This window comes from Ostrea edulis, chromosome 6, assembly GCF_947568905.1.
Source record: "Ostrea edulis chromosome 6, xbOstEdul1.1, whole genome shotgun sequence".
Taxonomy (NCBI): domain Eukaryota; kingdom Metazoa; phylum Mollusca; class Bivalvia; order Ostreida; family Ostreidae; genus Ostrea; species Ostrea edulis.
Window position 1 is genome coordinate 16,286,913 of NC_079169.1, and position 27,165 is coordinate 16,314,077.

At 35.3% G+C, this 27,165-nt stretch overlaps 1 protein-coding gene across 10 annotated transcripts in view; it reads right to left on the minus strand.

Moving 5' to 3' along the window:
* LOC125683851 (rho GTPase-activating protein 190-like) overlaps positions 1 to 27,165 on the minus strand; it is a 70,376-nt gene that overhangs the window by 13,308 nt on the left and 29,903 nt on the right. For 5 of the 10 annotated variants that reach the window (XM_056141696.1, XM_048925335.2, XM_048925336.2 and 2 more), the window contains 19 exons: positions 23,112 to 23,336; positions 18,734 to 19,039; positions 18,426 to 18,584; positions 18,045 to 18,150; positions 17,758 to 17,881; positions 16,307 to 16,502; positions 15,932 to 16,063; positions 14,663 to 14,941; positions 14,108 to 14,280; positions 12,895 to 13,057; positions 10,868 to 11,079; positions 9,988 to 10,164; positions 9,203 to 9,283; positions 6,536 to 6,660; positions 6,250 to 6,339; positions 5,557 to 5,662; positions 4,846 to 5,052; positions 1,986 to 2,044; positions 1,211 to 1,351 (listed from right to left, as the gene is read on the minus strand). In XM_056141696.1, the coding sequence (XP_055997671.1) occupies positions 1,211 to 1,351; positions 1,986 to 2,044; positions 4,846 to 5,052; positions 5,557 to 5,662; positions 6,250 to 6,339; positions 6,536 to 6,660; positions 9,203 to 9,283; positions 9,988 to 10,164; positions 10,868 to 11,079; positions 12,895 to 13,057; positions 14,108 to 14,280; positions 14,663 to 14,941; positions 15,932 to 16,063; positions 16,307 to 16,502; positions 17,758 to 17,881; positions 18,045 to 18,150; positions 18,426 to 18,584; positions 18,734 to 19,039; positions 23,112 to 23,336 (3,061 nt within the window). The remainder of the gene's footprint in view (positions 1 to 1,210; positions 1,352 to 1,985; positions 2,045 to 4,845; positions 5,053 to 5,556; positions 5,663 to 6,249; positions 6,340 to 6,535; positions 6,661 to 9,202; positions 9,284 to 9,987; positions 10,165 to 10,867; positions 11,080 to 12,894; positions 13,058 to 14,107; positions 14,281 to 14,662; positions 14,942 to 15,931; positions 16,064 to 16,306; positions 16,503 to 17,757; positions 17,882 to 18,044; positions 18,151 to 18,425; positions 18,585 to 18,733; positions 19,040 to 23,111; positions 23,337 to 27,165) is intronic. The other 5 variants (XM_056141698.1, XM_056141699.1, XM_048925337.2 and 2 more) reach the window with 2 other exon arrangements.

The following is a 27,165-nucleotide window of genomic DNA, read 5'->3' on the forward strand; positions in this document are numbered from 1 at the left end:
ACAATCTCCAGTCGCTTTACACAATCCTCACACTTTCCAGTCGCTTTACACGATCCTCACAATCTCCAGTCGCTTTACACAATCCTCACAATTTCCTTGAAACAAAACCTAACTTCCTAGACACCAAGTCTATCATTATTACTGTACTATACTACAACAGAAGAACCCCTACAGTATAACCCGCAGGCTTGGATGAATCTGTCCAGGCTCATTGATGCTAGACCTCATAGTATCCAAGTTATGAGCTGTACGGGGTTTCACTATATTCAATGTTATTCTTATTTGAGCTCATCATCACCTAGTTTTAGATCACAACACATCCTTTAGATGCATTAACTGACAAGGTTGAATAATTCTATCTCTCAAAGTATCCAAGTTATGAGACATACAGGGTTCTACTATATTTAGTTTCCTCATTTTTAATGGAGCTCACTGTAATATAGGCTTAGGTCATTGCACACCTTCCTCTAATGCATGATGACTCTAAATGTGTAGTATCTGAGTTATAAGTCAGAGAAGGATAACAAACACAAACATTAAAATAAACAAACAAGAGGACAACAAAACAGACAAGAGGACAACAAAATAAACAAACAAGAGGGCAACAAAATAAACAGACAAGAGGACAACAAAATAAACAAACAAACAAGAGGTCAACAAAATAAACAAACAAGAGGGCAACAAAATAAACAGACAAGAGGACAACAAAATAAACAAACAAGAGGGCAACAAAATAAACACACAAGAGGACAACAAAATAAACAGACAAGAGGACAACAAAATAAACAAACAAACAAGAGGTCAACAAAATAAACAAACAAGAGGACAACAAAATAAACAAACAATAGAACAAAATAAACAAACAAGAGGACAACAAAATAAACAAGATGACAACAAAATAAACAAACAAGAGGACAACAAAATAAACAAACAAGAGGACAGCAAAATAAACAAACGAGACAACAAAATAAACAAACAAGAGGACAACAAAATAAACAAACAAGAGACATCAAAATAAACAAGAGACAACAAAATAAACAAACAAGGGAACAACAAAATAAACAAACAAGAGGATCTTCGACTATAGAGGATCTACATCAAATCATTTTGATTGAAAACTAACACAATTGACCTGCCTGGTAATCTGGTGCATGCCTGCACTTTGTTGTGGTCCTCCTTGATATCTGTACTATTATTTTTAAGCACCTACCTCCTCTTTTTGCCTCCTCCTTTCATCGTCTTTGATCCTTTTCTCCTCCTTCCGCCGGTTCTTGTCAGGTTTCAGTGTTCTAAATTTGGTCATCCAGCTCCCACTGTCATTGAGGTCAAAGTCTTCCCCTGGAAACCCTCCCTACAAATAAAGGACTACCATTTAAAAGTGTGCTCGCTTTATACAAAACATTTTCATTTTTAATACCAACAAATCTATCAGAAGAGGTTGATGTGGAAAAAAGCCCCTTAATATGCCAGTTTTGAGATATGTCCGAGTTATTTCCCTTTGGAGAACTCTTGTACATAGTAAGGTGCAAAACAACTTGTTTACATGCGGGAGTGGGACAAATATTCATCACTGCATAAGTGAATGTGCTCAGTAAGTCTCTCATACGCAGTTTCATCACCCAAATTTGACTGATACACAAACTAAGTAAATGATAGTGTTTAGGGAGTAATTAAATACATGGGGTTCCCATTATATCACGTTGTCTTGTTGATGGTATGCATCATATCCAGGGTATTACTTGCAAATACGGCATTGTTCTTATGTCTCCACTATAGTAAAACATTTCTTTTGATAGTATTTTGTATTTCCTACATTTACATATTTAAAGAGAAGCCGCTTTTGATATATTTTATCATCTTCCTATCTGACTGTAGGTCCTCTCTGTCCCACTTAGGCTTCCAAAGTTCCACTAAATGCACCTCCTACACAGAAGAGCTCGGAAACTGGCGTATTAATGTAGTACGGCTTCACTTGAATGACTTACCCGTGGCATGGTGTGGGAGTATTCTTTGGGCATATCAGTGTCACATTCTCTGAAGTTTCCTACAATAATACCTTTACTCTATATACAGGTATGTTATAAATCAATGTCACATTCGCTGAAGTTGCCTACAATAATACCTTTACTCTATATACAGGTATGTTATAAATCAAGAGAATATTAGTTAAACTGTGGGAGATTTGGAATAGATCAATAAATATATAAATGTGGATGAATAATAAAATTTAAGGATTTATTCAAGAAATAAAGAATGAACCACTTTCTCCATCTCTTAAGTTTGTTTGATGCATCTCTTATTTTGGTCTGCGAAAATCACAGTCACAATGGCGCATGTAACAGTGGTTTTGAAAAATACGATGAGATGACAGAGATATAGGCCACTGACCACAGCTATAAGAGGGGAGATAAGTCTGTCCACATTTATCCACATCTACAGATGTTTAATAGTGATGAAGCCATCAACTTTATGTCCATTTCATTTCTAAAGATAATATTTGTTCATGCAAAACAAATCATGTAAAAGATTACGTTATTTACATGTACCTATGTATCAAGTTTTGATATTGTGTTTGTGAGACAATATGCCATTACTAGGGCTGAAATGATACGTCCCTTCATGATACGATACATATTGCAATACTTATGCCACGATTCAATACAATACAATTTACAGAAGAAACCAATAACATTCAAGAAAAATTTAATTACCAAGATTCAAAATCATGATTTTAAAAGCAAAATATTTCTAAACTGCCAAACAGCAAGATGCCTGTTGGCTCTGTAGTTTAAACCATTAAAGTTCATTATTGTTTATGTCAGACTCAAGGCAAACAACAGTCTGAATGTTATTTAATGCTATTTTGTCCCTCATGCAGGTAAAAATAATAAGTGCAGGCCGAGCCTGATGTATCTTACTGACCCGTTTGTAATAAACGTATCGAACCGAAAATCGAGGCAATGAATCAAGCATTGAATCAAGCATTTATATTGAACGGTATCGATATTTCAGTGAATCGTTTCAGCCCTAGCCATTACTATGACAAAGTCCAATAATTGACCTTTAACCTTTATCTATAAATCTGAACACAACCTCTATGGTCATCAAGTGTAATGTCCCGATCTTGTATTGTTCAAAAGTGACAACAAAGGTTTAAGGTTGCTCACTACACTAATAGAGCTTATACTCTGTATGACACCACGTCACAAGATGGCGATTTAAATGTTTTGTGAATTTATTTGTATCGATCAATTTGTTTGTCTATCATCGTAGCTCAGTGGTTAAAGCATTGGGCTGGTGTACTACAGATCTCGAGTTCAAATCACTCAGAGTTTTTTATTCAATGTGTTGAAATACTTCTTTTGAAAATCATGTTTTCATCCAAATTTGTATAATTTTTGTCTTTTTGGCATATGTACTTATTGTATATCATCATATCTTTTATGATTAAATCAATTCGTACTGATTTGAGAAACTATTTCTGGGTGTAGTGAGCCACCTTAAGATGCAAACCTCCCAGATAAGATTTGAAAACTGATACTTGAACATGTTCATGGACAAAGAATACACGTATATTGGTGATCATTTGAGATAGGATGTACAATTTTACAGACATAGCAAGAAATTTTTCAGTCTTATGCAAAATTTACTTTCAAAAATATGTTGCCTTGATGCTAACTGAAAATGACTGCAAGAAAAATCACAATGAAATGGCTAGCGATTAAAAACAATCAGAATGAAATGCGAAGCCAAACATTAAATGCTGTACATTGATAGGAACAAGACTCTACAAACTTAGCACTGTCTGATTGCCACGGTTAGTAAGTGGTGGAGTTAGCCAGTGAAGCACTACTGGGAATCAAATCAACAGGTGCTAGTCTGCTGTGCTTGAAATATATATTAGATATAATGAAGTTTGCTTTGAAATGTTTACATAAAGCTATATGATTCCGATATCCTGCAAGGTTCATTCAACTTCAGAGTAAAACAAACTTATGACATCAATAATAAGACTATATCACAAGGTTATCCTAAAACAGCAAGTCTCTGAGCCCATCATTCTATCAATATCCTGTCCGTTCTCTGACCCCTCCCCACCCTTCCACGAACCCTCCCTTGTTCAACAACATCAAATGCTACAGGGAGGTACCTGGCGAGCCCAGAGACGACTGGGGACTCAGAATATAACTGTCAGTCACCCCCTGCAACTTCCAGTGTTTTAACATGAATTTCTTCATCATCGGAGTTTTATTCATCTCATCCCCTGTCTCTTCACTTTCTGTTGGCGAGTCACTCCTTTCTGTTTAGTGAGAAAAGGTCTCAGTAATTCAAGAATATTTAAAATTACACAATCTGCTATATTCCACTGAGTAAACCTTTCTTCCCAAACATTGAAAACAAGTGATGAATCCATGTCTAATTAAAGAATGAAGAAATCTTGAGATGCAAACATTCAATGATCCTCTGGTGGAGAGTCTGAATTTTTTCCAGTTCTTCATCGATCTGTCATTCAGAGTTTATGGTTAGTGTGTACAATGTATTCATATATCAAAGCACAATCTGTGCAGAAATCTTCACAAAGCGGTGTTTTATTAGTCTTGATAGCTAAACTTTAACAAAAGCAATGCTACAGATAATGAAATCTACAAAATAAGCTATATGTACATATATACAGGTCTTTTTTTTGTCAAGTAGTGCATATGTAACAAAGGATAAGTATACAGGGAAATTTGAAAGACAAGTAAGGTGTATGCAAGTCATACATACTCAAACCATCCTTTTCAAAGGCAAATGAGTTAAAGCATGATAATTTACAAGCATTAGTTTGCAGTGTCGATTTCTCACCCCTGATGTCCCTGCGTCGATTTCCCTGTGGACGTTCGTCAGTATACACAGGGATGGTGTACACTTGGCCATCATGTGATTTTTGCTTCGTTTTCTTTTTGTGAGGTGTGGGTTTCCGATTCACTCGACTGTAAATGGAATCTTTCTCTTTTTTGTCACGCTCTAGTGAACTGAACTCTTCAGAGTCATCTGAGTCTTGAGCTTTCTCTAAAAAATGTTAAAAATTCTATTAGAAAAGATGTTTTAAAGATTGAATTAAGATTCCAATTGGAAGCCTAATCTCTGATGAATTTAAGATACTGTACACACCTCTCCTTATTGGGGTGGGTGGGGTGGGGGTGTCTGAATTTAACCTTGAAAGATACTGTACGCACCTCCTCTCCTGATTGGGGGTTCTGAATTTAACCATAACAGGTTAAAAATCCCTGTCTCATGGAATATTTGTAATTATTTACAATTAATTTCTGATGAAAAGGGCATAAATGCAAGTATAAAAAAAAAGGAATCTGAAACGACTACAAATTGATCACAAGGAATGAATGGTTTAAAACTTCGCCTTACACAACCGCAAACTATTAGGGTGAGACAAGCAGAAGACAAGAGACAAAGGGATCATTAAATGTCTATAATGAAAATTGCAGAGAACTGTATTACTGCAGCTAGCAATATAACAAAATATTCAGTCCCCACTAAGGTACCCTCCAATCTTACTTTTGGATTTGCGTTCTTGTGACATGATACGCTGACGACGACCAGGTTCCAGAGCTCCGTATACAGAGGCATAATCAGCATCATCTGAACCCGCAAAACGATGATCCTTCAATTAAAATTAACACATAACATAATCGGCATCATCTGAACCCGCAAAACGATGATCCTTCAATTAAAATTAACACATAACATAATCGGCATCATTCGAACCCGCAAAAACGATGATCCTTCAATTAAAATTAACACATAACATAATCGGCATCATTCGAACCCGCAAAACGATGATCCTTCAATTAAAATTAAAACATAACATAATCGGCATCATCCGAACCCGCAAATCGATGATACTTCAATTAAAACAATGATCCTTCAATTAAAATTAAAACGATGATCCTTCATTTAAAACAATGATCCTTCGATTAAAATTAAAACGATGGTCCTTCAATCAAAATTAACATAAAATTAAGATGTTATACATCAATTAAAGATTACGGTTACAAACATTGTACATTTACAACAAGCAATATACAGTAAAACACAATTTTCATGCTTCACAAGATCTAGTGCGATTTCAAAAACTCATGAAAACTTGATACATAACTGATAATGTACTGAATAAATCAGCACCAGAATTCATGAGGCACAAAAGGAGTGTAGCGGATGTTAGTTGTGTAGCGGATGTTAGTTGTGTACCTTTGGTATTCCGTAGTCATCAGCCAGACTAATGTCTTGTTCTGGCTGGGCCAGTGGCGCGTCTCCTTTAAAGCTTTTCTTCGGTGAAGCCTGAAATAGCACACCCGGAAAAGTTGCAGGTCCCATAAGTTGTCACAAAATTTTGAACCAGATAATTACATTTATCAGTTATATATAATTACTTCAAAGTCATTCTATGCATGTTTTACAATTTAGTTTTCATTGACACTTCGAATGAAAGCATGAACTTCTAATATCTTTGCACAATACTGGCCATTTTCTCTACCTTAAATGCTGGATCTTTCATGAAGGTTGACGCCCTCTGGTAGAGATCATTCTCCGCCCAGATTGTATCATCTCCTGAATTTTGTGACTCTGTGGATTCACGCATTGAGGGGTCCGTCCAAGAATCTGTCAAAATAAATCAGTTTGCAAAGTTAAAAAGAGACAACTGACATTATATCACCAAACAAAGGAAATGCATCTCACCAGTGAAGCATATGAATTATACATTATTTTCCTAAATCATTTTCTATAAGTTCTGATAGATTTACTTGTAAACAATATCTCTACTTGATGCAATAACAGAATTCTATATGGATCATATACAAAGATGTATATGAGATAATGTTCAGTTAGAATTCCTCTTTATTCGCATGCAATTTTTTTTTAAACTCAGAAAAAAGAAAATTGATAGTCTTGTGTTAATAAATGGAAAATAAAAGAAAATACAAGGCACATGAATTACATAACAGACTCTTAAACTTGGAAACAATCTCATTCTGTAGTTCAATGACCATGCTATAATACTAGCAAAATATACAGCAAGTGTTGATGTTTACTGCTCAGGTGAAAAATAAATCCATGCTATGTAACATACATGTCTACTTGAATTTTTTTCTATTTCTGACAGAACAGCTGGCTTTCACACAAACAGTTGTTAATATCTCAATAATTCATAATAATTCATGCACACAAATATCTGATATCATGTACAGGAAAAAAAGACATAATGGGTGTTTTCCATTAACACAGCGTTGCCGGTATTGCTGATGTTGACTGGGTATTATTATTGTAACTTATATCAGCTTGCCGGCAAGGTAACATGAACAGAAAGCACCCACTGAACACGAAATCAAAAATACACCAATTTGTCCATGACAAGTCAGTTCTGGCCTGGAGGTTATAAAACTTTTTTGAGCACATTCTCAAACTCAGACTCAAACTATGTTCTCTAAATCGTACACAAACTCAAAGGTGAAGGTTATAAAACTTTTATAAAATCATTCTCACACTCAAATTGAGTATATGCTCAAGATTTTTCAAGTATGTTTCGAAGCTTGCTCTGGGTTATACCCAAAATAAAAATAGCTGAGTTTGAGTACGATAAAAGTTTTCTAACCTTCAGATCTTGTGATTTTATGAGTGTATTTTTGTATTCAACATGTCTAAACATAATTTTATATTTATTATAATAAAAAACTGTAATGCATTAATTCCTATACATCTACCTATGTTTATATATTCTGTATTTTCTCACTGTATAGCAAAAAACTAGACATTTAAAAATTTTGAAATATAGAATATTATGTAAAGCCTTTTTCTTCCCATTTTTCTAACCATAAATCACTATTCATTGTTAATCACACTAAACATCTACATGATATACATATATATATTTTTTTAAATCTACGAATAATTGTACTAAGTGTCCTACGAAAACAAACTAGTAATGTAATCATGCTAAAACGTGCATAAAATGGAGATATCTTTAAACTGCATGATTAAAGCTGTTTCTTTGATGATATTTGGAAACAAATGATATGCCTATGAATTCTTTGAATTCTTTCACCATTGCATACCTGAAAATAATTTTTGTAAGAGAGAAAAAGAAAAAAAAAAAAATTTTATTTAAAAAAGACTATAAACAGAAGTGCATGTCCAGAGTGACAAAACGAGAAACCACTGTCACCATCAGACTTTTGATACACCCCCCCCCCCCCCTAAATTTAAGACTATGAATGCATATTAAGATTTGAAAATAGAAATTACAGTCTTAGAGACAGTGCACATGAAAACATGTCGCTGTAAATCAACAACAGGGCCACTGTTGTAATAGAAACAGTCATAATTTCTTTCCTTTTCAAATGTCTTTGCTTCATTGAACAAGTGCTTGTATGCAAACTCCCAAACTGAATATTTCTAGGGGAAATTGTCATATTTTGCAATACATATGACACATTTGAAACATTTGTATTGAATGTTCTTAAAATGATATGTCTAACTAGCAGGTGGCCATACAGCTTTAATCATTAACAAAAAAAAAATCATAAACTAAAATGACTTGGTGGTTTCTGTGAGTCTAGAGTTAATTGTAATTGCATGCAATTTCTACAAATTATCTCCGTTAGCATGGTGATTGTCAGGAGTCACGTTTAATTTGCTTAAATGAGAAGCTGAAATAATAAAAACACGCTCTCCAATTCATTCTCAAAGAAACACATTGGGAGTCTGTTTTTAAAAGTTATAATAAAAAACGGTAAAGAAAAAATTTGAAAGGGCTAAGAAATTCCAAGCAAAAAGGTAATGAATTAACCTTTGACAAAAAATATACTACCCATAAATTACTTAGATTTCTGAGTTATGATAACTTTTAAGAATGCTCTATGGTCTAGTGATACTAAGTCTCTTTACACTTCCATACCAAAAATCACAATAAACTTGACACAAGTTTACCTCTGAGCATCACCAAGAAACTGCTGATGAGGACAGGTATATTTCTTTATCAACATAAACTGAAGAATTTTACCCCCCCCCCCCTCCCCCCCTCCGCCCGATCCTCCTGACCACAGAGCACTCTTCATTAGCGTGCTACCATGAGAAATGAATGTGGAGAAAGCCCAGGCCCACATTGATTACAACAACCACCATTAATACAAAAGCAGAAAATCACCATTCTCCCGGGCGGACTGACGCACGTCGGTCGGGAAAGTAGACGCTTTCTTCGGTCTCTGGGGCTCATTTAATGCCCATGCTTTTAAGAATAAGAAAACATTCAGAAACTATCATGGATACCATCAAGGAAATATGAAATCCCAGTGATTAAAACATGAACAAGTTTTCTAATTTACTGATCATGCAATTTATTACATGTATGTCATTAAGAGCTTTATACTGATCAATGAGGCACACAGAAAAATTCTAGTATTTCATTAATCCATGACAATTTGGATTTTAAGTTCAACTGAACCGAATACTACAAATATACAGAGACTGAAAACAATTACCACCTTCAAGTACACGAACTTTTAGATTTGATACAAATGCATTGCATCAGAGGAAGAATATTGAAAGGACAAAAACTAAATACACGATACAAAAGAAATATCTAGAGAATAAAACAAGGGATGACAAACTCTCCTACATTTATTATTCTTTCAAAATAGAATAAAATATATCTCTAAAAAGTCAATATAGTCTTTGCAAGCAGACTGAAAAAATAAATAAGTAATCATAAGCATTAACATTCCATGAAAAAATAATGTTCACTGAAAAATATTTAAACAACCAAATAAGCAAGAGGGGAAAGAGAGACAACTGAAATCGGAGACTGAAATAAACGCATTATTCCAACTGAAATCGGATAATGAAATAAACGCATTATTCCAACTATTCCAGGGAATATTTGGAGAACCCCAAAAGAACTAAAGCACACTGCTGATCACAATATTAATTCACCTGGCTCTTTTTCCTTCATCGCTAGTTTCATACTACAAGATTTCCTAAACTGAAATGGACTAGGAGTGCTCTCAGAGTCTGTGTGTTCCAGACTCTTGCAACTTATCAAGCGTAACGAATCGGTTTCAATCACAGGGAATGACCTGCGAAACACCTCCCGATGGTATCCCCCGGAAACTACAAATTGCATAAATAAGAAATGATGGTTAACCTAAAATGGATATCTAAATGAACCTAACAATTTTTTGATATGAATATAAATCTTAAGTTCTATCACAATGGGTACTATTTCTAAATCTTTCTGAGTGTGTAAAAAGCTGAATTTACTTTGTAATTTAGCATTCTTAAACGTAAGTCAACAAGCATCCAAAAGTCTTCGTTGTTTTTTTCCTTTTCTACTATCATTATCACTTTTTGATCAGTTAATACAGAAATGCTAAATGATCACTCTCACATCAGTAGAAATTATAGTGGTATTTATTTCATCAATTTAAACAAGCCTAGAAAGCAGAAGCATCACGGTGACGGTCAATATTAAATTTAGTATATATCTACATTAGTAATATATCAATTATTGAAGATATCATAGGTCAACATTTGCTCTAAAGCTACTAAATATACTTCCGAAATTTCAAAAATGCTAAAGAAATTTACTCGATCTTTACAAACAGGAAAGTAAAACTGGATTCTTTCTTTATCACAAAAATTAAAAATCAAATGCATCTTTCCCACCACTCTGAAGTTCAAATATTCTGATGTTAGAAACTGACTTTCCCCCCAATAATACAGAGTACAGTCATGAAGAAATAATAGTATACAGAAAAAATATTCAACTGCACTGCAAGAAATCTGTGAGGAAGTATTTCCCTTTGACAATTACCTGCATTTGATCCCCTGTTTTTCCGAAGCATGCTTGGCTTGACCAGCTGATCACGACTAGGTAACTCTCCATTGGGGGGAGTCGCCGTCCTGTGGGGAGGGGGAGAGGTTGACGAGAGTTCACTGTCGGAGGGGTGAAGCATAAACGGTTTATCGTATATCGGTTCCTGTGTGTACACGGGTTCATTAGGTTCGGAGTTCTCTGTACTTTGACTGTAAAAATTAAGAATAATGCTATTATTATCTTCATCAATTTCGTAGGATTTCCAAAAGTATCCAACAGTATAGTTTAAAAATTCTTGTCTAATTCATATCAGAAACAATAAAAAAAAAAAAATGGGCTGCCAACACTGCCAAGGGATAAGCAACCGTCACTATGACCATTTCATCACTTCCTAATCTTGTTGAAATGTCAAATTAAACTGAAGTTAAATATTTAACAATAGTGAAATCAAAACAATTGAAATATTGGCATTCTCACAAAAGGACCAATAGAAAATGTACAAACATGTTAATTACAAAATGCCAGCAATCTATAAACTCCGGTCACAGAAGTCTGGTGTGTTACCTGTACATAAACTCCGGTCACAGAAAGTCTGGTGTATTACCTGTACATAAACTCCTGTCACAGAAGTCTGGTGTGTTACCTGTACATAAACTCCGGTCACAGAAAGTCTGGTGTATTACCTGTACATAAACTCCAGTCACAGAAGTCTGGTGTGTTACCTGTACATAAACTCCGGTCACAGAAAGTCTGGTGTATTACCTGTACATAAACTCTGGTCACAGAAAGTCTGGTGTATTACCTATATGTAAACTCCGGTCACAGAAGTCTGGTGTATTACTTGTACATAAACTCCGGTCACAGAAGTCTGGTGTATTACCTGTACATAAACTCTGGTCACAGAAAGTCTGGTGTATTACCTATATGTAAACTCCGGTCACAGAAGTCTGGTGTATTACCTGTACATAAACTCTGGTCACAGAAAGTCTGGTGTATTACCTATATGTAAACTCCGGTCACAGAAGTCTGGTGTATTACCTGTACATAAACTCCGGTCACAGAAGTCTGGTGTATTACCTATATGTAAACTCCGGTCACAGAAGTCTGGTGTATTACCTGTACATAAACTCCGGTCACAGAAGTCTGGTGTGTTACCTGTACATAAACTCCAGTCACAGAAAGTCTGGTGTATTACCTGTACATAAACTCCTGTCACAGAAGTCTGGTGTGTTACCTGTACATAAACTCCGGTCACAGAAAGTCTGGTGTATTACCTGTACATAAACTCCAGTCACAGAAGTCTGGTGTGTTACCTGTACATAAACTCCGGTCACAGAAAGTCTGGTGTATTACCTGTACATAAACTCTGGTCACAGAAAGTCTGGTGTATTACCTGTACATAAACTCCGGTCACAGAAAGTCTGGTGTATTACCTGTACATAAACTCTGGTCACAGAAAGTCTGGTGTATTACCTATATGTAAACTCCGGTCACAGAAGTCTGGTGTATTACTTGTACATAAACTCCGGTCACAGAAGTCTGGTGTATTACCTGTACATAAACTCTGGTCACAGAAAGTCTGGTGTATTACCTATATGTAAACTCCGGTCACAGAAGTCTGGTGTATTACCTGTACATAAACTCTGGTCACAGAAAGTCTGGTGTATTACCTATATGTAAACTCCGGTCACAGAAGTCTGGTGTATTACCTGTACATAAACTCCGGTCACAGAAGTCTGGTGTATTACCTATATGTAAACTCCGGTCACAGAAGTCTGGTGTATTACCTGTACATAAACTCCGGTCACAGAAGTCTGGTGTATTACCTGTACATAAACTCCGGTCACAGAAAGTCTGGTGTATTACCTGTACATAAACTCCAGTCACAGAAGTCTGGTGTATTACCTGTACATAAACTCTGGTCACAGAAAGTCTGGTGTATTACCTGTACATAAACTCCGGTCACAGAAAGTCTGGTGTATTACCTATATGTAAACTCCGGTCACAGAAGTCTGGTGTATTACCTGTTACTGCTGCTGTTGGTAGTTTGGTAAGACTCGGGGAGTGGGGCTGGGGGTCTCATGTCTAGCTTGGTGTCGTATGGAGGGCTGTTGGGGTCACAGTATATTGACTCTAATTCGTCTCGTTTGTTCCAGGCCTCTTTCATAAAGGGCAGATAAACTGCCGCTAAAAGGAAACAGCACACATCTATCATCATACATGCACCAGTTTTACAACTCAAAAATTCAGTTCTGGCCATTGTTATACATTAAATTAAATCAGTAATTCATTACAGGTACATACTCATACCACGTCAAATAATGCAAGAACTGTTATTCAATCATTATAACCTTTATCACACAGTGAACAAACATGATGAAATCTCAGTGAATATTGTTACACATTAAATTAAATCAGTACTTCTTCTCAGGTTCGGTTATAATGCCGGCCCCAGAGGTTCACTATAACCATGTTTTACTTTATCCCTATGTAAACTTAGATCCCCTATTGTGGCCTAATCCTACCTCTGTGGTCATGATTTGGGGAAGTTGAAAATGTTATAAGGTTTTGGATGGACAGACAGATGGATGCAAGACAAAAAGTTATCAGAATAGCTCATTTGGGCTAAAAATAAATTTCATCATTGAAAAAACATAACAGTATAAACTGCAATGTTTTACGCTGGCATACTTTTTATGAAGTGCTTCATGAAGTAGGCCAGTATGAAACTGTTTCTATTTCTTACATATATAAAATTCTGTGGATTTCCAGGATATTGTAGTTTCTGTGGAATCCTGTAAAATTGTGGGGGTTAGTTTTCCGGGATATTGTAGTCTCTATGGAATCCTGTAAAATTGTAGGGGTTGGTTTTCAGGGATATTGTAGTTTCTATGGAATCATGTAAAATTGTGAGGGTTAGTTTTCTGGGATCTTGGGGTCTCTATGGAATCCTGTAAAATTGTGGGGGTTAGTTTTCCGGGATCTTGTGAAGTCATGTAAAATTGTGGGGGTTAGTTTTCAGGGATATTGTAGTTTCTATGGAATCCTGTAAAATTGTGGGGGTTAGTTTTCCGGGATCTTGTGGTCTCTATGGAATGTAATTTTGTGAATATGGATTCTCTACATTGAAACATAAATTGTGTAGTTCATTGAGGTTGTAAATTCGCAGAATATGAAATGCCCATGAAAATATAACATCCCCATAATATAACAGTTTCACAGTACTATCAATATTACTTTGCTGCTTGAAGTCTGCAGTGGTGACCTTGAATTCTGCCACTAATTCCTCAGCAATCCTCTCCCCTGCTACAATCAATTCCTTAGAGTAAAGACGACTAGCTGGATCCTTCACAGCAACGATCATAAGGGGCATTATAGAATATATATTGCGCAGATTTTCGGCATAAGCTCTGAAAAATTGAAGGAAAAGAAAACTTTCTTATAGCTTTCTAAGAGCAAAATAAAATGCTATAAATTTGTAACAACACATAGTGGAACATATGTCAAAAGAAACTAGATTTCTATCATAAATGAAGAGAAATATTGTCTCCTATACTAGATGTACATTAGAAGCGTTTAAAGTGGAAGTAAATGTTATTTTAATAAATGAAATGGAAGTTACCGACATTATATAATCTCAATGATGTTAAACATCATTTACAGCATCTCCTGGGGGCCGAACAAAAATAAAATATAAAACTGTCGTTTACTGTATTTGATCCCATTACCCTACATTTCTAGATGCGAATTTAATAAAGATTAAACATTTTATGTATAAAAATATGCACTTACTTCATAGCAGCAAACGATGCCTGTCTCATTGGACTGTAGACTAGAATAAACCCTTGAAATTCCTCCTCCTCCCTAAACACCCTAGTGATGAAGTTATGATACGCTCCCACACAAACCTCCACTTTTTGTTTGCCACAATCTGGATTACTTTCTAAGTTCAGTTCTAATGAAACAGAGAGATCATTTTCTACATCTATGTAGGTGGCGCTACTGTTCAAAATTGGACCTATAGGAATGTCCACCTTGAAGTCTTCTCCGCACATGATACACATTGCAATCCTGAAAACAAAGGAAACCAAATTACATCACACACACATTTAAACCATTGTAGGATGGCTTGTATACAAGGAATGTTCAATCACTATGGATGCTCTCTCTATTTCCACTTAAAATAGTGTAATAACGTCACCTAAACCAGTGTAATAACGTCACTTAAACCAGTGTAATAACGGTACCAAAACCAGTGTAATAACGTCACTTAAACCAGTGTAATAACGTCACTTAAACCAGTGTAATAACAGTACCAAAACCAGTGTAATAACGGTACCAAAACCAGTGTAATAACATCACTTAAACCAGTGTAATAATGGTACCAAAACCAGTGTAATAACGTCACTTAAACCAGTGTAATAACGTCACTTAAACCAATGTAACAACGTCACTTAAACCAATGTAATAACAGTACCTAAACCAGTGTAATAGTGTCACTTAAACCAGTGTAATAATGTCACTTAAACCAGTGTAACATCATCACTTAAACCAGTGTAACATCACTTAAACCAGTGTAATAACGTCACTTAAACCAGTGTAATGATGACACTTAAACCAGTGTAATAACGTCACTTAAACCAGTGTAATAGCGTCACCTAAACCAGTGTAATAACGTCACTTAAACCAGTGTAATAACGTCACTTAAACCAGTGTAATAGCGTCACCTAAACCAGTGTAATAACATCACTTAAACCAGTGTAATAACGTCACATAAACCAGTGTAATAACGTCACTTAAACCAGTGTAAGAATGTCACTTAAACCAGTGTAATAACAGTACCTAAACCAGTGTAATAGCGTCACATAAACCAGTGTAATAACGTCACATAAACCAGTGTAATAACGTCACTTAAACCAGTGTAATAATGTCACATAAACCAGTGTAATAACGTCACTTAAACCAGTGTAATAACGTCACTTAAAATCGTGTAATAACGTCACTGACTGCAAACTGCAACACTTTTATTCCTGACATATTTCTACAGGCTTTAGCTGCTACCTTAGTTGAGGTTCCAACTGTAGGTTGAATCCGTTTGTAGTTCGGACCAGAGCTAAGAGAGCATCTTCCACTTGAATAAGAAGCATATCTTCTGGGTTGTCCTCAGGAATGTATACAAAATCACAATTCATTCTGAAAGAGATGACAGAAATGCATTCATATAATCAAAAAAAAAAAAAAAAAATCAAATGCAGGTCATAGCCTCAATAGATTGACAGTAGTTTCCCGGACTGAAACTTACAGTATCAAATCAAGTATTGTTTGCAATTTGTCCGACTTTAGAATATGCTCAATCCATTATTACTGCTTACTTGTGTGAGACTCCAAATTTAAAATAATGATCTATTCTCTTTTACCTGACAGAAATTTACTAACTTTCTAGCTAGATCCTGTCCTTTCTGTTGTAGCTTTAAGCTATCTTTCTCAGACAGCTGCGAATCATATCCGTGCATGATGACAATAGGAAGATTTCTGAGGCTTTCTTCCTCCGGGACATCAGCCGTCAGAACAGTTTCCAAACTTGAGGCAATGTAATTGAGCGAGGAGTCCGATGTATACATACATAAGCAACCTGGAAAAAGTCAATCACCTGTCAATGGTGTCGACACGGATGCTGGCTTCAAGTATTTTCATGGTTTAAGTTGCATGTACGAGGGTTGTTCATTTTAATATTGCAACATATAGCTTTCCATAATATTAGTGAATACATGTTGGTTTTATTGTTCATAATCCAGCAGTTTCAATTTTGGCCTTTCAATCAAGGAAATCTGCACTTTTTTTTAAGAATGCACTCACTAAATAATCCCTTTCTAAATTACACATGCTCATTATCATGAGTCTTTTGTAGAGGCTTTTCAGATGAAGATAGAATTGCGAACTTATGTAAAATCTGTATGGGTGAAGAAGGATTTTGATGCTGTGCAGACTATGTTCAGTGATGATGAAAATATACTGCAAAAGAATTGGCTAGTGGACTTCAAATGTTTAGAACAGTGCAAATAAAAACATCATCAAAGAACTCAGTCACAGGAGAACATCTGCAAAATGGGTAACCCTCTCCTTACCAACAAGCTAAACAGAATAAGAGTGATAGAATTGTGACTCAAAATTCTTATAGCTGACGAGACCTAGATTTATCATTTTGAAAAGTGGGTAACAGAATGCAGCTCAAAAAAAGGCAGTTGTCACCCCATTATTGCAAAGAAGAGCCAAAAATGTTTCAACTCAAAAGATCCATTCCTACACCTAAAATGTAAACTGGTCTGAAGAAAGTGAAAGTTGTGTATTGTAAGCAACTTCCTAATGCAGGCTTCTGTGGTGTTTTCTTCTTACACGACAGTGGAGCTGTCCCTCAAACACAGAAAGTTTCACGAGGAAAAGTTAACCTAACTAATCCACCCAACCCATTCACCAGACCTGAGCCCATGCGACTTTTACATGTATCTATTGCATAAGCTGAAGATAATTTTTGCAGACAGATGCTACAGTTGGAGATTTGCCCTTGGTAATGCTGTTTACGAGTATTTTTACAGTTGGAGATTAAATTTTGCCCTTGGTAATGCTATTTACGAGTATCTTTACAGTTGGAGATTTGCCCTTGGTAATGCTGTTTATTAGTATCTTTCAAGCAGCACTCGAAAGACCTGTGCTGGTACCTTCTGGTCATAGACAAACAATTTGAAACATGTATAAAGGACATGGGAGAATAAACCTGTAAATGGTCCTTCTGCTGCTCTAGTATCATGTCGTGAACATCCCTTGTACATCATTAGGTAATATGGCTCATTCTAACATTTTAGAAGAACCTGAATTCCATACAGACTTACCATTTGGCTTAAATTCTGTAGTTTGAAAAGCATTTTGTTCTAAGCTAACATCATCCTCAATGGGACGGTAGTCCACATTGTAGATTGTGTCATTGTACTGAAACTGGTCATGTTCAAACATCTCCTAGACAAAGAAAATTCAGTTTTTGTGAGGACAAATTTTTTACTTCCTGTAAAATGTTAACAACATACATACAAATATAAAATTTAACTCCCATAGATTATGGTTCTGAGTTAACATTTGTGAAATTCAAATTGGATGTACAGAGGCATTATAATCCACTTACCCTAATTTGCTGAAAGAGTTTGGTGGCCAGCCCCTCACATCCTAAGAGAACCAAATTAAGTGGGCATTCCTTTTCAGAAACTGCAGATATCCTATTTGATGAACGGCTACAAAACACATGGTAAACAAAATAAACCTTTTCATCTACACTATAAAAGCTGTTATGTATGAATTTATAAACTGCATTTCCCTAAAAATTGGCATCTGTTTAATTCAAATTGGTATGACCTTTACCTTAACTGACCAAATCAATAACTTAATGAAACTGCAACTTTTATTTAATACAAAATTGATTCAAAATGAACTAAATCCCAGTGAAGGAAAATGGTTTGATGTATAGCCGTGAAAAACAGAAATACACAAAACAGTTTCTCGTTCTCACTTGACTGTCTTGCCAGCTATCTCTAATACTGATTGCACTTGAGTCTCGGCACACAGATCTTTGTAGTAACACCTCTCACTGGAGGGACACTCCAAAAATCCCAAATGATTGATCAGAATCACATCACGGTCATCTTCCATTTTGTCCAAACGACGGTACCTGCAATGGAAGAAATTTCAGGCATGCGAACTTTCCTATATGCAATGGTTATCAAAATGCTTAAACATGAACATCTTTCTCTTTCAGTCAGACTCATTCTTAAAACTAGAATCTAGATATAAAATAGCCTCTTTGCTGGTTGAGCTTACCTGGGATCTTTCTCGATTTCCTCTTTAATGAGATTGAGATCCTCCTGTGTGATTTTGTCCGAGGAGTTTGGCTGCATTCTCTGTCGTATAAATGTCTCCGTCCGTTCCCAGAGAAGATCATGAAACTCGTGTTTTACCTGGTTTTTAAGTTCTTCCTGATAGTCATCAAACACATCGTCACGCTCTGACTGGGAGAGCCCTATGTAGCAGTCCTTCCCCACAAATGAGAGATAGGTATCTTCAAGGGTGGCCCCAGGGGTTACCTGTGAGGTCTCAGACAGGAGCTTCTTGAACTGATCTCTAAGTCTGAAAATACCATTTTTAAAAAAATGTATATCAATGAACATCAAATTCTTTAATCTTTGATTAAAATCACCAAATTGAATTACGGCTGTTAGGGTAGTCATGGGTTGCTAGGGTAGCCATGGAAGACTTGTTGCAATGCTAATCTGCAACCATTTTTCTTAGGATAATCTGATTTTCCAAATATCTTGAAGAATTGGATTGGGCAACAGGCAATGGCAATATACTAGTATACCATCTCGATTTTTTTTATGAAGAGGATATTGACCATAACAATTCATCATCATGTCAGATATTGGGTGGAACAGAGCATGAAGCACTTTTCAATACATATATCTAACATAATGAATACAATAATATGCAAGTTATTATTTGTTCAACCACATACAATTCAATTACACATGGAATATACTGCTGTGAAGTTCAAAAGTTTTATTTATCATCAAGGAAATATATGGGTGGAACATTCGCAATTTTCAAGAAAATGAAGAATGGAGTAATAAATTGTCGCAAACCATACCTATTGTCTCCATTTACACTACGTCAAATGTCGTGGCTGTATGGTAAAAAAATCCTCGACTTCATGAATATTTATGTTTATTAGTCAACCAATCAGTGAGCTTCCATGATTTGTTATGGTGGAAAGAAAAATCGTTTGGAGGTCATTGTGTGCTCGTAGCGGAATAATCCGAGGATTGCCGATTGAGAACTGGACACTTTTTAGCTGTTGTAACTAATGGACACTTCTTTGTTGAATTCACAGGTGTAATAAATTGACCATACAATATGCGTAACCACGCCGCTCTTTTTAGATAATTGTCTGATCAACTCTAGTCTTTCAGATTTCAACACATCCACTTTACCCCGAATTTCCTCATCAAGTTTGAGAATATAATTAAGTTTATCAAAACAGAATTTACAAGCATAACCATTGCAGTTAATGCAGATTTCATTTAATAAATACTTATAAACTTTACTTGCTTCTATAAACAGGGATATGTAGCCCTTTTTGTCCGTTATTACTTGTAAACAAATACTGCACATTTTAGTTGTGGGCATACACATTAAAATATCGGAAATCTGTTATTGTGACTGTGATTGGTCAAAAAAATCATTGTGTCATTTCATCAATATTCATGAAAATCGAGGGTGTCCCTGACCCTGTAGCCAAAGTTTGAGGTTGGGTAGGTACTACCTGACTCAGTAACCGTGGCTACCAACGATGGAGGCAATATATATATATCTTGTATTTCTCATTGTCCATCACACTGACTGCACTGGAAAATTACCAGTAAATTTTTAACTAAAATGAATTTCTGCAAATTGCTTATTTTATCTGTAATAGGAAGCTATGGGCATTAAAGGCGTGATACTACCCATTTATAAAAAATCAGTTTCAACTTGCCTTTCATCACTAAAAATTTCATGATACATGTAACAAAAAGAACTTCAGGGACCGTACACTTCCTGCATTAAATCTTCCTTATTTCTCTTTATTCTAATTCAAATTGCACCCAAAATCTCACCACTCCTTGCTAGGCATAACACATATCTACAGTGAAATTTTGAATGAAATCAACACCATTATTTTATGTCTTCTTGTCCAGAGATAAACGCATGCATGAATAGGAACAGAAACATAATCCTCTTGGAAGAAGCAACCAACTTTATTCTGCATGCTTGTGTTTACCAAATGCATAATTTTATCATTATTGCAATTCACTTTCTAAACCAAAAACAAAAAACAAAAAATGAAATAAAAGAAAGATTTCAGATTGCAAAAGAAAACAGAGTTGAAATTTGTAATGCAAGTTTTGGATAAAATATAGGAGATTTGGGGCCACCTCCTGCAGATTTTTTATTGACAATTTTCTGACCAATGAATCAACTATTTTCAATAATTTGGATAGTTACTGATTAGTTTTCACAGTTACTAGTATTACAAGAAATGAGAGGTACCTCTCATAGTCTTTTCATAATAACATTTTGGCAATTCGTAAGAGATAAATCTCCCACAATAACAAAGTCTCATGAATAGTGCCAGTAAATGATCAGTTTACAACAATGGCTTCCATTACATATGATCATAATACATTTTTTATAATCATCTTCAGTTTGACACATGTATGTGTTGGTATATATTTTTTATATCAATACCTTATTCATCACCTCAAAATCTAGTGAAATCCATTGCTTGTCATTTGCAACTATAAGACATTTTGTTTCAATCTAGTTAGAGGAGGTTTCATATTTGGTTTATTTTTTACCTTTCATTTGCATTTAGTATAATTTATTTGGTTTATTTTTTACCTTTCATTTGCATTTAGTAGAATTTATTTGGTTTATTTTTCACATTTTATTTGAGTTTAGTATAATATATCTGGTTTATTTTTCATCTTTTGTTTATTCTTTACCTTTTATTTGAGTTTAGTATAACATATTTGGTTTATTTTTTTACCTTTTATTTGAGTCTAGTACATGTATAACATATTTGGTTTATTTTTCACCTTTTATTTGAGTAATAGTATAACATATTTGGTTTATTTTTTTTTTTTAATCTTTTATTTGAGTTTAGTATAATATATTTGGTTTATTTTTTTTATCTTTTATTTGAGTTTAGTACAATACAAAACATATCAAGAAAGGCTCATCATATGGACCCTTCTTGGACTATTTCGCTTTACCATAGTTCAATTCTGGAAATCATTACTATCATCATTTTTTTTTAATCGATAAACTCGATCTTGTTCATGTGACAATGATCAAAACTATTACCTGTTCATGAGAAACTTTTGTGCCAAATTCAAAGTTCTACATCTCTGTATAGAAAAGTCATAGTCTGAAACAGATACTCCAGTGACTTTGACTTGGCAAATCGATCTCAAATCCACGTCACATCACAGTTTCATAAGAAGCAACACGTGCATCATATACGAATTTATAATATCTCTCCATTACATACTGTTGAAGTCAGTTTTTTGGGAGTGTAATTTTGACTACGAAGTCTATGTCTGACTAATAGCTGCATACTATTGGTGGAATTATTGTCTTGCTGTACAACTCACACTATTTGATGGTATTTATAATGTGTTGATGTTGGTTTAATCAGTAACAATCAATAGGAGTGATAGTTTAAATAGCAAATAACATACCAAGTACTCACCACTACGATGTTATCGGTAAAAATATATTCAATTCATTATCTGTATGTTTGTCAATGTCAATGTACAGCAATTTTTACACAAACATTTCACAATATTCACATTTCCAGTGTTTTTGCCTTTGATATCTTTACAAATTGTAATGATAGCCATTTTCTCATGAATGCGATGCAGTTCTAAACAACGAGTGTATGAATCTTAATAGATAGAATATATTTATTCTAACGGCTAAACTTTCCAACAGAAATAAAAGTAAAATTTAAATATAAAATTTGAATTTCATATAAGAAAATACACGAGGGAATGAATTGCAACGCTTCACACCTGCGCAATTTTCACAAAGCACTTATGCGCTTCCTGAAGTAGGCTTGTCACAGTTAATTCCCTCATACATTTTCAAAATTGAAATCTAATTCTTAAATATTTAATTTCCAATGTCTTTGTCTTTGATATCTTTACACATTGTAATGATGTATATTTCCTCATCAATGCGCTGCAGATGATAAAAACAATGCATGTAGGTATATATCTATCTTGATAAATATAGTACGTCTATTTTAACAGCCATGAATTTCAACAGAAATGAAAATAGAATCTAAAAATAAGAAATCTTCATTTTTGAAAATACATGAGGGTATGAACTGTAATGCTTCACGCTGGCGTACTTTTCATGAAGCACTAGCATGCTTTCTGAAGTATACCATTGTGAGATGTTGCAGTTCATACCTTCATGTATTTCTATAAATGAAATTCATTTCTTAACACTCCTTGGAACCGACGACAAGCTGTCACGGTATCCAGCAGAGCACTTGAAGTTCTTTTTTGCAAAGTTTTGACAGGAGTGCTAACATAACTGCTGTTGCTATGCATGTCCTCATCAGAACTTAATGGGTGGGTGTTTGAAAGCCTCTTACTGAATTTTCTTGTGCGCCTCCTGGAGCTGTTTGAGATGCCGCTGGTAGACAGTCTCCCCCTCTGGGGAACTAAGGATGTCAAATGGTGTTCTCGTTTCATTGTAATTATCAATGAAAGATGGTACATTCTTCCACGTTTTCCCCTCTTCCGGATTACACACCTCAACAAAGAAGTGACTGAATTCTTTGTGGTCTTTGATATACCTCTGACAAGCACTCCATGACCTGCAAACAAAAAACAAAACAAAAAAACTCAGTGCAATGTCATTTTGTGTAATGAACTTGGACATGCAATATTTAACTTTTGTGTGTGTATACAACAAATTGTAAATAAACAAGTTTACACAATTTGATACCTGCACCCCAAATCACTTCTGTTCTAGGCCTATGAAGCCACAATCACAATACACACCCAACAGTTTGGACCTAAATGCACTGCCTTTGATGTCTATGATCTCAACCTTTTCTAACTGGCTGTGGTTAAGGGTCATGTCTGTTCAGTATGAGCTAACTGGCTGTGGTTAAGGGTCATGTCTGTTCAGTATGAGTTAATTGCCTGTGGTTAAGGATTATGTCTGTTCAGTATGAGCTAACTGCCTGTGGTTAAGGATCATGTCTGTTCAGTATGAGCTAACTGGCTGTGGTTAAGGATCATGTCTGTTCAGTATGAGCTAACTGGCTGTGGTTAAGGATTATGTCTGTTCAGTATGAGCTAACTGGCTGTGGTTAAGGGTCATGTCTGTTCAGTATGAGCTAACTGGCTGTGGTTAAGGGTCATGTCTGTTCAGTATGAGCTAACTGGCTGTGCTTAAGGGTCATGTCTGTGTTCAGTATGAGCTAACTGCCTGTGGTTAAGGATTATGTCTGTTCAGTAGTATGAGCTAACTGCCTGTGGTTAAGGGTCATGTCTGTTCAGTATGAGCTAACTGGCTGTGGTTAAGGGTCATGTCTGTTCAGTATGAGTTAACTGCCTGTGGTTAAGGATTATGTCTGTTCAGTATGAGCTAACTGCCTGTGGTTAAGGATCACGTCTGTTCAGTATGAGCTAACTGGCTGTGGTTAAGGGTCATGTCTGTTCAGTATGAGCTAACTGGCTGTGGTTAAGGATCACGTCTGTTCAGTATGAGCTAACTGGCTGTGGTTAAGGATCATGTCTGTTCAGTATGAGCTAACTGGCTGTGGTTAAGGATCACGTCTGTTCAGTATGAGCTAACTGGCTGTGGTTAAGGGTCATGTCTGTTCAGTGTGAGCTTCTGAATCCTCGTATGAACAGTTTAAGTGATTCACAAAAACATGCAGAATCCCTCCACTTCCTAGCAGTTACTAATTATCAAATAATTCCATTTGGAAAAACTATAAATCCAACAATTCTGTCAAAAAATTCCGTCTCTTATCTTTTGTCTTATTTTGATTATTGTAAGACAATAGCTGCTGAAATAATAATAGCAGGAATTGAAATCATCACCAAACTGATTGTTCTCATCTTGGCCAACAGCATTTTGTTTTCAACCTAATCTGTTCATTCTCCATCTCCAATCCTTCTCTTCTCCATAATGACTGTTCCGTTCAAACCAATCAGCATTCATTCCCTGACCAAACATGTTTGTTTTAGAACCATTCATTCCCCGATGAAAAGCGTTTGTTTTAGAACCATTCATTCCGTGATGAAAAGCGCTTGTTTTAGAACCATTCATTCCCCAATGAAAAGTGTTTGTTTTAGAACCATTCATTCCCTGATGAAAAGCATTTGTTTTAGAACCATTCATTCCCCGATGAAAAGCGTTTGTTTTAGAACCATTCATTCCCTGATGAAAAGCGTTTGTTTTAGAACCATTCATTCCCTGATGAAAAGCGTTTGTTTTAGAACCATTCAGCGTTCCACTGGAGTAGTGGTATGCTTCAGGATTTGTTTATTATACAAAATTTTTCCAGTCCAACAAAACTCACCTACAAATACCAGACAAAGCCTTGATCAAACTCAACACAGTCTGTTCCAATTCATAAAGTGCAATTTCCTTTTCTTGGAAACATTGAATAGTTTTAGTTATTCTTAGAACAAACACATCTACAGACTGACAGATGATTCCAGTTTACATCTCAAAAGTCCTTTGTATACATATCAAAAGAAAATCATCCGGTTCCACAACAGACAAAACTAGCAGAAAGGATGTACTGTACCCAGTACGGGCACCTGCTCCGAGATTAGTGTTTATGTACTGTACCCAGTACGGGCACCTGCTCCGAGATTAGTGTTTATGTACTGTACCCAGTACGGGCACCTGCTCCAAGATTAGTGTTTATGTACTGTACCCAGTACGGGCACCTGCTCCAAGATTAGTGTTTATGTACTGTACCCAGTACGGGCACCTGCTCCAAGATTAGTGTTTATGTGCTGTACCCAGTACGGGCACCTGCTCCAAGATTAGTGTTTATGTACTGTACCCAGTACGGGCACAGGGCTGCTACGAGATTGGTGTTTCTGTTTGTTTTGTTTTTTTCCTTTCCCCTAGACATTGTTCATTATAGTTGTATGGTTATAATATTTTTAAAGAAGAGTACCATAATCAGACTTGTACAATAATTGGGCCATTAATACATCAAATCTACATATATTGAAAAGCTCAGCACTTCTAGCCAAACCACTTGGTACCAAGCAATTTATCTGGTTAAAGAGACTTTAAGAAAATAGAATAAGCAAAAACTATATATAATAACAACTTAAATCTGACCCCCATAAAGCTCACAATTTCAAAGCTTTAAAGAAAATCTAAATTTTATTTTATTTCAAAGAAATCATGTCACATAGATCTTTAAAACCCAATGTCTTCATTATCTACAGAAAACAACATCAAAAGTGACCCAACTTCTCAGTTCAACTCAAACTATTAAAAACCAGTCTTCATTATCTACAGAAAACAACATCAAAAGTGACCCAACTTCTCAGTTCAACTCAAACTATTAAAAACCAGTCTTCATTATCTACAGAAAACAACATCAAAAGTGACCCAACTTCTCAGTTCAACTCAAACTATTAAAAACCAGTCTTCATTATCTACAGAAAACAACATCAAAAGTGACCCAACTTCTCAGTTCAACTCAAACTATTAAAAACCAGTCTTCATTATCTACAGAAAACAACATCAAAAGTGACCCAACTTCTCAGTTCAACTCAAACTATTAAAAACCAGTCTTCATTATCTACAGTAAACGACATCAAAAGTAACCCAACTTCTCAGTTCTACTCAAACTATTAAAAACCAGTCTTCATTATCTACAGAAAACAACATCAAAAGTGACCCAACTTCTCAGTTCAACTCAAACTATTAAAAACCAGTCTTCATTATCTACAGTAAACGACATCAAAAGTTACCCAACTTCTCAGTTCTACTCAAACTATTAAAACGGGATCATTTTCATGAAAATTTGTTCAGAAAGAATAGAGCCCTGTTTTGGACAATAAGTTTCTTTTTATCCTTTAAAAGCCCAAGACTGTCCTGCATGCTTTTTGAAACTGTGTGAAAAGTGGCCATCTTGTGTCAAAATTGTGTATATATCATATAGTTTGTATATTATGAAAATGTATCCAATTTTGATATACCATAATATATCTTGCATAATCAAGTTTGCTCATCATGCTTCCTAATAATATGCATCTACAAAATCACATAGCTATAGATTATTTATGAAATACATTTTTGATGTAATATTTTTAATTGTGTTTATATCTATGAATAAAATCAATTATTGTGTTTTAATAACTAATTTTATAAATAAGTGGATTTGTCTAATTAATGCCATCACATGTATGCTTTCACAGGTATTTAGGAAAACTTTAGAGTGCGGGAATATCCTGTAATTATTTAGAAATATGTATAAACAATTGGTAGCTTTGTTAAATAAATGCAGAAAGAATATATTTAGTGTGCATTTCATACTTTCCCCCTCTATATCAAGTTAAAATGGAACTCAAGTGATCATACTTATTACACTGAACTCATATAAGAGGCCTGCATGGATCACATTGCTCACCTGAGTCACCATGGCCCTACTGTTG